This window comes from Leptonychotes weddellii, chromosome 1, assembly GCF_054177405.1.
Source record: "Leptonychotes weddellii isolate Sample4059 chromosome 1, ASM5417740v2, whole genome shotgun sequence".
NCBI lineage: Eukaryota > Metazoa > Chordata > Mammalia > Carnivora > Phocidae > Leptonychotes > Leptonychotes weddellii.
In genome coordinates, this window is record NC_138369.1 from 152,180,307 (window position 1) to 152,195,193 (window position 14,887).

At 35.2% G+C, this 14,887-nt stretch overlaps 1 protein-coding gene across 18 annotated transcripts in view; it reads right to left on the reverse strand.

Annotated features, from left to right (window-relative positions):
* Positions 1-2,083: 2,083 nt before the first annotated feature.
* Positions 2,084-14,887, reverse strand: part of ARL6 (ARF like GTPase 6) — a 41,712-nt gene continuing 28,908 nt past the window's right edge. For all 18 annotated transcript variants that reach the window (XM_081798326.1, XM_031019607.2, XM_031019611.2 and 15 more), the window contains 3 exons: positions 14,397-14,526; positions 10,485-10,540; positions 2,084-2,657 (listed from right to left, as the gene is read on the reverse strand). In XM_081798326.1, the coding sequence (XP_081654452.1) occupies positions 2,632-2,657; positions 10,485-10,540; positions 14,397-14,526 (212 nt within the window). In that variant the 3' untranslated portion in view covers positions 2,084-2,631. The remainder of the gene's footprint in view (positions 2,658-10,484; positions 10,541-14,396; positions 14,527-14,887) is intronic.

Below are 14,887 nucleotides of genomic sequence, written 5' to 3' on the forward strand. Positions count from 1 at the left end.
CGAGTTGAAAATCTGAAGTGTTTAGAGACTTAAAACAAGAAAAAATTAAAAACAAAACAAAACAGTAGTCACTTTTCTCTGACTTTCCCACCCCATCCTGGTCTCCCACCACAATGAGAACCTTTTCAATCCTTTTAGCTATCCTTGTGGCAGATAGCTCTATATTTCCACTATCTGTTAATACTCCTGTCTCTTGAATTCATCTATCTTAAACAGATGGTTTGGTTCTAAATCCCAGCACCAGCATTTACTAGTGACATTTAGCAAGTAACTTCTTTAGGTCTCTGTTTCCTTGTCTATAAAACAAATAATAAAACCTACCTACCACACAAGGTCATTGTGACAAAGAATGCAAAATCCAGTATGTGTAATAGTATCTAGCCCCAAAATACAGTGTTCATATAGTGATAGCTATTATTACTGTTATTGTTATTATAATAGTTCTGGTGGATAAGGATTTGAATTCTAATACACCCTTTTTCCATCCTCCTAAACTATTCTCCTATCCTCCTAAACTACAACATATAAGTATTTTGTTAAATTACAGTGTTTTCATGTCCTTTTTATATTTAAGGCAAGTCTAGATTAATGAGACTCTCACTTTGTATCCTCATCAAAACAATTTATGAGAGGCTTGCAAGCTAGCTAAAATGCTGGACTATTGGAATATTCTGGATAACTTTTGATTTGCTAAGTTCTAAACCACTGGGATTTTTGGACTAAGAGAAACTGAATTACAAAACTTTATTATAGTTTTAAAATGATTTTATTTATTTTTTAAAGATTTTATTTATTTATTTGACACAGAGACATAGCGAGAGAGGGAACACAAGCAGGAGGAGTAGGGGAGGGAGAAGTAGGCTTCTGCTGAGCAGGGAGCCCGATGCAGGGTTTGATCCCAGGACCCTGGGACTATGACCTGAGCTGAAGGCAGATGCTTAATGACTGAGCCACCCAGGCACCCCTAAAATGATTTTATTCAAATCTCTATGACACATACAGCAGTACCACAGTTATGATAACACACCTAGTATTACTTACCTTTTGCCTCCTGTTTTGTTTTTTTTTTTTTTTTAAGATTTTATTTATTTGAGAGAGAGAAAGAGATAGCGAGAGCACAAGTGGGGAGGAGAGGGAGAAGGACAGGGGGCTCCATGCCAGGACCCTGGGACTATGACCAAGCCGAAGGCAGATGATCAACCGATGAGCCACGCAGGTGCCTCTTGCCTCCTGTTTTTATCATTTTCACAGCTAAGGACATTTAAGATGTTTTACACATTGTATATTACAGTTGTTCTTTTTTTTTTATTTGCGAGAGAGAGAATGAGAGACAGAGAGCATGAGAGGGGAAGGATCAGAGGGAGAAGCAGACCCCCCGCTGAGCAGGGAGCCCGATGCGGGACTCGATCCCCGGACTCCAGGATCATGACCTGAGCCGAAGACAGTCGCTTAACCAACCGAGCCACCCAGGCGCCCACAGTTGTTCTTTATATCCAATGTTTTTCAGGATTGACACCATTGCTCTATATACTGTTTTCCAGTGGTTAATTTAAAATGAAAACTTCTATTCAGAGTTCACAATGATAACTGGTCTCTAAGTTTTGAGAACTAACACAATTTGCATAGAGTAGATGCTGAGATGTGTCTAAAATTCTAAAGAACATTTTTGTAGCAGTTTATGCTCAGGAAAGACATAGTTTGGTGAGTCACAATCTATTTTAACAAAGACACATTTTAAAGAAACAAGAAGTCAGTTAAAATAATTATTGAAGAATCAGATTAATTCACTTCTATACATCTTAATCTTAAAATTCAAGATATTCATTCAACCAATGAAATAAAATTGATACTGTGTATGAAAAGGTTCTCAAAATCACCCTCATTAATTTTTAAGTTCTCTAAGGATAAAGAATATATCTTACTTATTTACCTTGTATCACCAGTGCCTAGGACAATGCCAGACTAGTGTAGGTACAGAGAGGTTCAATACACATTCACTGGATAAATAAATTCAGCTTAATTCAGTCTCAGATAATTTACAAATGCTTGACAGTAAAACACTAAATATTACGACAACACAGCATTATTCTTTTCAGCGTAAACAAAGTACACTAGTTGGTACATTGCATATTATGTTTTATTGATAGTGACAAATAGTAAAAATTTTATGTATATATTAATTACCCATGGTCCCTTATAAATATTTAAAGTTCTTTTTCCAAGCACAATCATACTGCAAAGTCATATCATAAAACTAAATTTTAGAAGACAATTTAAAAAATAAAATGCATTAAAGATATTATAAATCATGATGAGATATTGAGATGGCTTATAAATCTGACTTTAAACATTCTAATTACAATCAAATGTAGACTTTTACCAAGAAGTTGATAATTCTGGGGAAGGAGCCCTTCTGAGGAAAGATTTAGTTTTAATTAATGGTCAGATTAGCATACCTGAAGTCCTATGTTCTTAAAAAGTTCATTCAGAATCCATAAATGCAAGCAGAAGATTATAAAGTCTTAGCATTCTTAGACGCACAAACATCTTTTTAAAAATTTGAAGTATTCAGTTTGCCTTAAGATACATTCCTTGAATTGAAAATTGTTGAGGTTTCCAAATACTATCTTCTCATGTCTTCACAGCCTGGATCTGATCTGATAACAAAAACCAAACAAAAAATTATCAGTCCCCACAGGCAAAATCCATTTTCTAAAGTAATCCAAGAAAAATCTATAAAAACACTATAGAAGCCTATGCACACATCTGTGTTTTTTTGTTTGTTTAAAGCACACACTGTAGTTTTTATTTCTGTCATTGTACATGCACACAGTTAAGAGTCAATTAGTTCTCCAAAGTTTGTATGAAAAATAGTCCCTTGGCTCAGGTCCTCTTTCTTTTATAGGCAACCACTTCTAACCCCTTAGGAGATTTACCTCTGTATCTCTAAATAATATACTTTTATCATTACTTTTTGAAATATCAGTTCCTTCAATGTAATATGAGGCTTCAGTTCTCACACACTCTACGCTGCTGCCCTGCAAGCCTCATTATGCTTCCAGCACTCCCATTCTTCTACCATAGTAATCTAGTCATCAATATGATGACTACGTACATGCTATTCACATCTGAGACAGGTTGTATCCCCCTCCCCGCTATTCTTTTCTTCTACATTTTGTTTTCCCTGTTTTAATAAGTGGGCCTCATTCTCCAATCCTGCCTGTCTGCTTAGTTTTTTAAGGTACTTAACACTAATTCATTCCCATTACTCCCACACTGTTTAAACCTTTATCATTACGAAGCACATTACCTAGCCTATGAATTTCACTTTCTTGAAGAATTCTCCCTTAGTCTTCTAAAACTCTCTAATCTGGACCAGCTATTCTCTATGCTTGCCCAGCTATCTTCATAAAGAGATCTTTCATTATCATTCTAGGATTTCATTATCTCTCATTATCATCCTGAGGATCCTTCCCAAACGCTCTTATACTGGTTTTCCTGTTTTGTGGTCTCTTATTTTCTCCTCTTGGTTTATTCCTTTGTCTTTGAAGAGTATACCTCTCAATGGCTACTTTAGTAAAAGGTATAGAAAGTACATTCTTGAGACTGTGAATGGCTGAAGATGTCTTAATTCTACAGTCACAATACACTGATACTGCCTGAGCATATAGTTTCATTATTTTCTCCTTGGACTTTTCCAGGCATTGCCCAATTAACAGCTTCCAAATGTTGATGTTTAGAAGTCTGATGCGCATTTCTGCTTCCTTATCCTTTACATGAAACTTTACTTTCTTCCCAGGAAGGTTGTAGAATCTTCCATTGTCTTCAGTGTTGAAATTAAGTAATAGTGAGCCTTGTTGTGGTAATATTTTCATTTGCTGCACTGGGGTCTCAAGAGGCCTTTCAACTAAAAACTCATCAGTTTTGGAAAATACCATTTGGTGACTTATTTGATAAATTTTTTCCCCTCTATTTTCTCTCTTTGCTCATTCTAAAATTCCTGTTATTTGGATATTGGGCCTCCTACTTTCTTTTCTTTCCAATCTTTATCTTTTTGCTCTACTTTCTGAGAGAATGCTTCTATTTTATCTTCTTTTTATTGAGTTTTCCATTTCTTCTGTTCTATTATTTTCCAAGAACTTATTTTTTTTCCCCTTTGGTCCTTTTCAAGTAGCATCCCTGGTCATATTCATGAAAATAATACCTTTTCTTATCTCTTTGAGGATACTCCAATAGTTTCTTGAAATGTTCTCCCTTAAATATTCTACTTCCTCTAACCTGCTTTTTTGGTTTGTTGATGTTCCATAATTTATAATGTTTTGGTCCTCAAATGCCTGGTGATCCTTTGCCATCTTCTCATAAGTATGAATGAACATTATAAAGCTGAAATTTCAATATGTGTGTGAGGCTTGTCAAATGTGGTCTTTATTCTAGTGTAGCTAGCTACACCATTTTCTTGGGAATCTTTGAGGTTAATACCTTTAGGTCTTTTCTCTCACTGGTCTGATTTCTTAAAGATGAGTTTCTATATCCTACCTACTGCCAGTGTCTTCTTGGAGAAGTAGGAGAAGGCAGAAGAGGATTATACTATTTGGTATAAAACTTTCAGTTATTCCTCATTTTCAGATCAGCACTGCCACACACAGTTGTGCTTGGTATACCCTAGTCCAGAGATACTCTGTTTAACTCTCTACAAGAATAAACCTTCAATCTTTTTGGGGGGCAAGAAAGTATAACTGTCTCTCTTTTCAGCCCCACCTCACCCTTCTTTCCACTTCCCATCAATATCTGAGCCTTTGAGGGTATCTGCATCGTAAAGTGGGATGCTTTCCAGCTTTCCTCAGTGCTAGTTTAGAATTCACCATTCTCAGGTCTGTTAAGTCATTCAACATTCATCAGACAACCAGCCTCCAAAATTTCATTGCCATTTTTGTCACTTCCATTTTTCTTTTTGCCCTTATAGGACAATGTCTTTAAACAAAAGCCCCCTTACTGTTAGTAAGATTTGAGAAGGGGATGAAACTAAGTATGTGCTCAGTCCTCTATCTTTCATTGGAATACCCATATGCATAAGTTTATAAAAGTCTTATTTTAAGACCTTGGAAGCATTAGCTTTTCCCATACAGATAACGTGATAAAATGAGATTAGTCTTTTAGGAAGATTTTTTTAGAAATATCTCATTTGAAAGTTTCAGAGCTAGAAAACAACTTACACCTCTGCAATCGTTTCTGTACATTCTTTGGTGGTTTTAAAAAATACTTCATAGTCTACTCAGGGGTTCTTGTCTTTGGGTTATAATATGTATGTAATTATTGAAAATCCTTCCAAAAGAGAATGGAATCATGGCACAAAATATGTCATTTAATATTTTACTCAACATTTTTTAACCTTAAAATAATAAGATTAAATTGGTCCAAAATCAATCAGAGGCTTTCTTGTTTATCATGCTAGGAAATTCAGAATTCTGGAATCAAAATGAAGAAATATAAATTCAGAATATCTTTTACAGTTAAATTTACATAAAAACCTTTAGCTACAGGCATGGACTAGTCTCCTGTATCTACTGCTACCTAATTTGCGAATTAGGTTTTTACCTCTTTTTAAATCCAGAGAAAGAGTCTGGAGAATCAAAATGTAAACTATTTATTATTACGTAGGAAAGATGAACAAAGGATCTCCTATTCAAAACCAAGCTGATAACACTTTAATCTGTGTACTAAGTTTCCTCCTCTCCTAAATAGAGAGTAGTTAGGTAAAAGGGTAAATTTAATATTTATTGGGTTTTTTTTCTTATGCTAGGCATTTTCACACAGTGTTTCATTTAATCCATACAATTTTTGACATTTTACTTTTTAATTGTATAGGTGATGAAAATTATCTTCAAAAGAAAATAACAGAAAATTGTTAATAATTAGTTAATAAGTAGTAGAATGAATCTAGACTCAAAGCTCAAATGCTTTTTATTACTACTCTATGCTCCCTACATAAAATAGGGAAACTGTTCACAGAAAACTGCTCTAAAAGTTACATAAAATAATATGGTAACACAAAGGCACAAAAATATTTTCAACAGTGTATCCCCCTTACAAAATGGGAAGTAAGATACAAAGATAATAAATCAGAGAAATCAAAGACACAAAAATTGGGTAATAAGACCAGAGTTGGCAAGTGGCACTGTGATGTTGGATCGTTACTGACACCTAGTGGTCTCATTATTACAGACAAAATATACCAAAAAATGAAAAAAGGAAGCGAGAACTACAATTTATCAACCTATTTTCAGTAGGTACTATGTTTTCATGAGCAACAGTAGGATTTTATCCATACTGTATCTTCACTGTGAGCAATAAGCACTGGGAAAATAAGAAATCAAGGCTGAACATATGCTTCTGGTATCTTCTGCAGAACACTGCTCCTTAACCTGTTTTATATGGGAATAAGTCCCATCAAATCATCAGAAGTGTAAACCAGTTCTTTATCACCATTAGAGGTTCCCAGTTATATTTTACTTAATTGTAAAGTATGACTATAACATTCTTTGTAGTTTAATGGTAAATGTCATGATCTCTACATAAAAAGAAAGAAATACAATAGTCTATGCAGTTTATTAAAATACCATATTTTACTAATAACACATAAAAATATTTATCAGATGTACATTTAATACTCTGAACCAAAGAGATATTATGTCTCTTTATGTATGGTCAAGCAGGCTATTCTTAGATTCACCAGGATATGCATAAGAGAAAACAAAATTACATATATAACTGGCATTAAAAGGTTAGTATAAAAGAAATTAAATTTACAGCCACAAGACTATGACTAGAATTAATAATATTTTGTTATTCACCCTTGTTCAGGGCTGGGAGATTCCTGATAGGAATGACTCCCCACCAGTTCTGCTCACAAATGGACATTTTTCGGCCTGACTCAGGGTCCTGTAATAAAAGGACCTACAGAACTTGGTTTCATCCACATCTATTGCTCTGTGTGGGTCACTGCTTCAATCCATTCCTGTGATTAGTAAACAATGTAATCTTAGAGGAAATGATATATCTTAATTTATTCCTTGATATGGTAAGACTGTACCAATCAATGATAGCTATTTTGATGAATAATAAAACTGCAATATACAAAACATCCATAGAATACCGGTATTTACAATACTAAATGAGTGTTAAAATTTGTGTAAACATGTATAAGTGGAGTTATACATAGAGTTCAGCATGATTCTTAGAAGATATATTCTATTCAAACTTATTTTTAATTATTGACAGTAAGGCCTGAAATTTGTCCCAAACTTCAAATGTGCTTCTATCACTAGATCTGACAGAAATTTGTTGCCATAAATTAAAATTATTTTCTAGAGTTGTCATGTATATTGATTGTAAAGATGCAAATTCTTTATTTAAATAAACCCTTCAGAAAAATATAATAGAAGTAAACGTAGCCTGTTACAAGGAGAACAGATTGTTATTAAACTTATATAAATGACTATGATTGTCAAGGAAGAAAGAATACTTATTGAGACCTTTTGAATTTTGGAGGGTTCAGGTAGACAAAAAAGTTAAATACTTTAAAATTTTTATTATTTCTGTTCTCCTTGTAACAGGACACCATTGGAAACATTAGTTATTTTATCAAGGCTTTGACTGGAATGTCATATTTGAGAGAGACATGCATAGACTCAGATATGACCAAACAGCTTTGAGGAACTAAGGCTGACTTTATGAAACATGGAGCCATAAAGCCTCTTGGAAATGTTGGCCTGATACCTTGCTTACAGAGTTCCCTGCAGCCTCACCAGGTGAGTATAGAATATCACTTCCTAGGGGGGGTGGGAGGATGGGTTAGCCTGGTGATTGGTATTAAAGAGGGCACGTTCTGCATGGAGCACTGGGTGTTATACGCAAACAATGAATCATGGAACACTACATCAAAAAAAAAAAAAAAGTATCACTTCCTGGTAGGTGCAGGAACCTCAGGATATACTGGGGACCTCATGAACAGGAATCCGCCCAAATCTACAGGTATGGCAGGCATGTCTGATGGCAAGTAGCTGGCTTGGCTTCTGGCCTGCAGAGGCTACTAAAAGTTCAACCTAGAGATTCCTTACAAAAGTTCCAGCAAAGCAGATTCTAAAAGATCTATATGATCATTATTCTTGCTGGGCTTATGTAAATAATTAGGCCAAGTTTATTAAAATTGGACTTGTTTTGTAAACAAATTAGACTTGATTTGGCTATCTCTGGAAATGAGGGTTATTTTAGAGAGAAAAATTATGTTTCAATAACCCACCTTTGTGGATGTTAAATCCTAGTTTTGATTGTCCTTAAATGTTTGCTTAAGTTAGACAACTTGAAGTAACTTCAGAGAAATAGTTTTTCTATTTCTACACAATAACTCACATATAGATAATTTTATTGCTTGTTCATCTGTGGGGATAACAACAGGATCCCATGGGCATATGATTATTTAAACAACTGGAAAATGGGATTAATCCCCCAACAACTGTATAACTCAACTATCACCTTGACCAATTCTGTATGAATAGGATGATGAAAATTTTCCTTAAAAGCTGGAACGTACCCTGCTCCATGAGGTTAACTATGGACTTGTGGAGATAATGGATGACCCCACTTTCTCTATGACTGGATTGGATGATGCACTTGGGGATGCCCTTATTGCCTGAGACAAGTCTTCTCTCACTTAACTGTGATTCCTTTTAATTACAATATTGTTAAGGCTGGACCTCAAACAAAGAGGGCTTCTTGATGGTTTTATTCCTTAGTCATATTTGTCCCAGGAACTACCTCTATTAATGTAAAATTACAAGTCGAGACTTTAGCCAAGCACACAGTGACCACCGTAAGCATGACATGGCAGTCACCAACAAATTTAAAAAGTGGCCCTCTAAAACTGAATAGCCCTTGATATCTTAACTCCAGTTAAAGGATGACCAACATTATATGTCTGGCTCCTAATGGACCCACTGACTATGTAGCTCTAACTTGTGTCCATAGTTTCCCCCAGGCTGGAAAGGCCACTGTACTTCAGGTTTCGCCTGAATGCATGGATGCATTATTAAAACCATTACCAATCCAGCCAACTTTCCAAATTTAAAACAACGATAGACACGTTTTGTGTTACACTGGTATGACCACCTAGCATCATTTTTGTTCCCTCTTTGAGACTGGAGGATGTTTGGCACATGGAAGCTCTTAATTAAGTACATGGTCAAAGCCCTAAATGACACTCAAAAGGGCATTTCTCTATTAAATACTAAAGTAATACAAATGTATGAAGCAGTTTTACAAAACAGAGTGGCATTAGATGTTTTAACTGCTACAAAGGGTGAAACTTGTGCTAACATAAAAACAAAATGCTGCGTATACATTCCAGATTACCACAAAAATATATCTGGGTTTCTAACTGAACGAATACTCAAATTGGCACTTTAAATGATCTCTCTTTCCTTTAGTGATTGCTTTAAACTCCTGGCCTGGAGGAAAATTATCAAAGGTCAACTATCAAAGTTCTTTCATTCAGATTTCTCTTTTTCATTACAATATTAACCTTATTTTCTTATTTCTGGTGTCTCCCTGCCTAGTGTCAAGACTCCACTGCCGTAACTTCCAGCTGACAGATGATCCTTTTTACTCATGGAGGTTCATACATGTTGACCACGTTGGATTTAGCTGCCTCCAACTTTTGTAACTCCCCCATATGTTCCCCAACTGACAATACTGACCCATAGGTATGGACATCTCTATGCCCCTATTCAGCAGGAAGAAGTTACAGAAGATGAGACCTTCTACCTTCAACAACCTTAAAGATTTAAGGGTCAAAATTGTTCAGGTGGGAAATGATGAGGGAGCAGAAGGCTTGCTGAGGACAAAGCATAAGCTGACACCCTGCAATCTCCCCCTCCACCACACTCCTGGGTAGGATTATGTGTGACATTCTTCCAGGAAGCTCCTAACTATCTTAATGTTAATGCCTTGCAAAGGGGGAAAAACAACCTTAACTTGAAAAGGGCAAGGCCTCTGGTATCTTGTAGGTCCTCTTTGGCATATGAAAGTTCTTTCGAAAACTTCCCTTTTCCCTTACATCCCCCAACCCCATAGTATATAATCAATTGCTCCTCACAACCCTAGTGCAGGTCTTTCTGCCCATGGGTCCTGTCCCTGTGCTTTAATAAAACCACCTTTTTTGCAAGCATGTGCGCGCGCGCACACACACACACACACAAAACCCAAAAAACAACCGAAAAAACAAAAAAACAACAAAAAACAGAACAGAACAAAACAAAGAAGTAAATGTAGCAAGGTAATGGATACTTACTGGATTGTTTTTTCTGACAGCAGAAATAAATGGAAACGAGAAAGGCAATGATATAATAAAAATGAAATGTAAAAAGGGAAATAAAAATGTGAAAAGAATAGAAATAAAGGCTGAAGATGCACAGTATTTTGAGATGTACCTTGAAGCCAGTCTACACCTTCTTGCAATCCTTCTCCTTTTATGGCATCACTAGCACTGAAATAAAATCCATAAAAAACATATCCATTTCATTACTTCATAGAACCATAAGAATAAATAATTACAACTTTGCTATATGGCAAATTAATATAGTCTAGTAACATATATTTGAGCAAAACTGGTAAGCACTGAAACTGAATATACATAAGAAATAAAAGTCTGGGTGCTCAGGAAGAAGACATGAGAAACTTATTCATGATTTATAATAGACATTTAGAAAAGTGTTATCACTAAAACAGTTATTACTCTACTTTGCCCAGCCCCAGTGGCTCAATAACATTTAATTATTAGAAATGGCTGACTTAGGTTGTAATTTAGCCACACGATGGAGTGACTTTATTTGAAATGGAATTTGATATCTATAAGGTATAAATCTGTAATTAAAACTTTGGTAAACTGGTAGAATAAAAAAAAAATCTCAGATTTCAATCATACTCTTCTATCTAGTGGCTTCAGGAACTGGACAGGTTATTTAACTCTCTACCTTTATTTTTAGCATCTATAAAATGATGCTAAATAAACTAAAATAATGAAATGCAGAGGATTTTTATAGTATCAGATAATCTTTTTCAAAGACATAGACTGATAGCAATTAGTATAAACAACTAGATTTTCTGAATGATTAGGGTTCCTTTTAAGTGTGCTAAAGCATGATTTAAAAATGTACCTAATTACCTAAAATAATTAATTTGATTCTGATCAAAACAGAAATTACTTCCAAGGAATTACTTATTAGATTATGAATATGACTTATCATAGAATTATTTTAAAATAGAAAGAAACCAACAGCATGTGATACATAATTATTCAAGGTAAATTACAGATTATCCATATCAATAGCAAAACATCAGTAACTGAAATGCTTATAAAGATCAATGTATTGATCTTTATCACACATTTACAGTCCCAAACAAGACTAAGGTCTCAACCGAACAAGTAATAAAATGGAAAAACTTGTCTCCTTTACTGGAGGCGTTAGTGCCATACTAAAAACCCTGCATCTTTTCCTATAATTCCCAAATGTTTGAATTCTACCTTTCCTTTTGAATAGATCATCAGATCTGTAACTAGAATAAAAGCCAAAGTCTTTACCATGTCCTACTAGGACCTGTGTGATACAGCCTGTGGCTATTTCTCAATGGCCTCATCTCCTACAATTTCCCCCTGGATCTCTCTGCTCAAGCCAGCCTGGACTTCTTGCTATTCCTGGAACACACGAGGCATATTCTCATCTAAGAGCCTTTTCACTTGGCTGGCCTCTCTGTCTGGAAAGCTATTCCTCCAAACTTTTGCATGAATTTCTCCCTGACTTCAATTAGATTTCACAGAGGGAGCACCTCTCATTCTTTCTCTTATTATCCTACTTTACTTTTCTTCATCCTTTCAGATATTTTACAAAATATCTATTTACCTGATTTGTTATCTATTGCCCTCACAAGAGAGTAAATAAGCAAATACATATATACTTATTGTGCCAGGGACTTTATCAAAGAACTTTTTTAAAAGAACATTAACAAAATCAGACCCCGAGAATCAGAGTTGGCTATATATTTAGTACAATGATTAAAAATAAACCACAAAAATTTCCAGGCTGCATTTCTCTATAATCTTTTCTTTATTGTCCAGTAAATTTACTTGGACCTAAGGCAAGAGAGATAGAATGTTTTATCTTTGTATCACTGAGTGTTACCTTTATTTCTAACACTGGAAAAGAAAAATAAGTGTATTTTCAATTTTATACACGCTTTAATGAACATAGCAAAAAATAAAAAACAAGCTTAACAAACGAAACACTAGAAATTCAGTGAGGTACTGTTTGAATAGAGTCAAAATTATAGACAACTTTCAAAGAAATACTTGGCATTCTTCTATAAGTTATACAGAAAATATAGAACCTGGCAATATAATACTGCACATCCTTACAGCAACAGGACATTACCTTTTCTCTCACTGAGAAGTATTTAGATGTCACAATTGAATAAAGAAATCTGTTAAAATTCAATTGCTGATGTTAAATTTTAAGTAGAGATTTTTTTCCACTTGCAAAATTAATTTCTATTTCAAAATTAAAAGTAGGACTACATCTTTTACTATAAATTAGACCTGTAGTCTTAATGTGAAAACTCACAATGCTTAATACAAAGCAAAAATTAAAAACTATTCTACTTTGGGTATTACTAATTTAGGTATGATTTAGAGAATGGGGCGCCTGGGTGGCTCAGTTGGTTAAGCGACTGCCTTCAGCTCAGGTCATGATCCTGGAGTCCCGGGATCAAGTCCCGCATCGGGCTCCCTGCTCGGCAGGGAGTCTGCTTCTCCCTCTGACCCTCCTCCCTCTCATGCTCTCTGTCTCTCATTCTCTCTCTCTCAAATAAATAAATAAAATCTTTAAAAAAAAAAAAAAAGGTATGATTTAGAGAAATATAAAGGTTCTACCTATACTTCTCTACCTAAAATCCCTCCTTTCTTTACCAACCAAATATCACAGAACCACAAATTCCAAATCAAGAGACATTTTGTAAAATTGACTCTTCTTCTGATTCCAAAGTAAGGAGGGTTCTACCAAAGATATGTAGTGTTTCATTCCTGGGTAGAGGGGCTAATGGCCCTGAGTATTGAGGCGTTTCAAGGGCTTTCTCAAGCTCTCTTCTATGAGATTCCTTTTTCAGCACCAAGGTTAGCTCTGGAAGTTCTTTACTGAGCTCTACTATCTCCTTGTTCCATATTCTGTTTCTCTTTCTAGAGGCAGTATATTTCTCTGCTTCTTTGTTAGGTCTTCCTCCATAGATACCTTCTTTTAAGAAAGGGAAAACTGGCAAGAGAAGGACATCTTGCAGCAGAGGGAAGTAGGTGGGTGGATAGAAAGGAGCTCAAATTAATATAAGGTAGGCACTAAAATACTATCTAATATATAACTTCTGGTTATCCTTATTGGAATATTTGGCAGAAAGGCACACCAGCGTTAAATATAACCATAAGAAACTGCTTTCCAAATAAACAATGTATAATAATTTTAGATACTAAATACTGAAGAGTTCAATTGTCTTAGTATATCCAAATAATATTTACATTTCTATATACTCATATAAACCAGTATTTGTTGTGTACATACTAAGTACCTGGTACTACTATTATTCTAGGGGTTACAGAGTGAATGAAACTGATAAAATCCCAGCTCTCATGGTGCTAATGCACTAGTATTGGTAGACAGACCATAAAACAAGAAAAACCCAGAGGACATGGCAAGAGAAATATAAAGCAAAGTGTATAAAAAAAAACAAGGGTCGGGGTAAGATAATGATATTTTGGAGGGTTATCAGGAGAGGTCTCTCTCCTGAAGGAAGTACAATAGCAAGCCAGGAAAATCATTTTGGAGACGGATTCAGACAAAGGGACTAACAAGTACAAAAAAGTCCTGAGATGGGATTGTGGTTGGCTGATTCAATGTGCAGAAGAAAATCAGTGTGCTTGAAACTGGGTAAGTGAGCTAAATTATTCTTTTAAAGAGTTGTTTATATTTTTGTATCCTCAGAAAGATATGAAAAGTTTTTTTTGTTTTTTTTTAAGATTTATTTATTCAAGTAATCTCTACACCCAATGTGGGGCTGAAACTCACAACTCTGAGGTCAAGAGCTGCATGCTCTGACTGAGCCAGCTAGGTGCCCCAAGATTGGAAAAAGTTTTAATAATAATATACTCATGAATACCTGCACTGCTACAATTCTACACAACTAAATCCTTAGCTTACATTTTATCATGTTAGATGACGTATACAATGTGCTTAGGAGGGAAGAATTGAAGCTCAGAGATTTTTTTCAGAATGCTATAATGAAGAGTAAATATAAAACATTACCAAATATGCCATGGTTTATCTTTGATGTTCTCTAAACACAGCAGCTGAGACACTTTTACAGATGTCACTGCATCTCTAAGATCCATTTTGTTTGCAAAGAATAAGATTGGTATTCGGCGGTGCTTAATATCTAAAAGACAAAATAAGACTACCATCACACTTCCAGCTTTTTGGTCATTTCCCCAAATATTTAAAATTGAAATTCACTAAAACTGTTTTCCAACCACTTCTTTCTGTATCACATATACGCCAACATTTAAAAACATTTCACTGTCAAGAATGTATCTGAATGATAGGAGAATTAACAAAATACTTCTTCTTAAGACTATCCACCTTCTGGGATGCCTGGATGGCTCAGTCCATTAAACGTTTGCCTTTGGCTCAGGTCATGATCCCAGGGTCCTGGGATGGAGTCCCACATCGGGCTCCATGCCCAGCAGGAAGCCTGCTTCTTCCTCTGCCTGCCACTCCCCCTGCTTATTTCTTTCTCT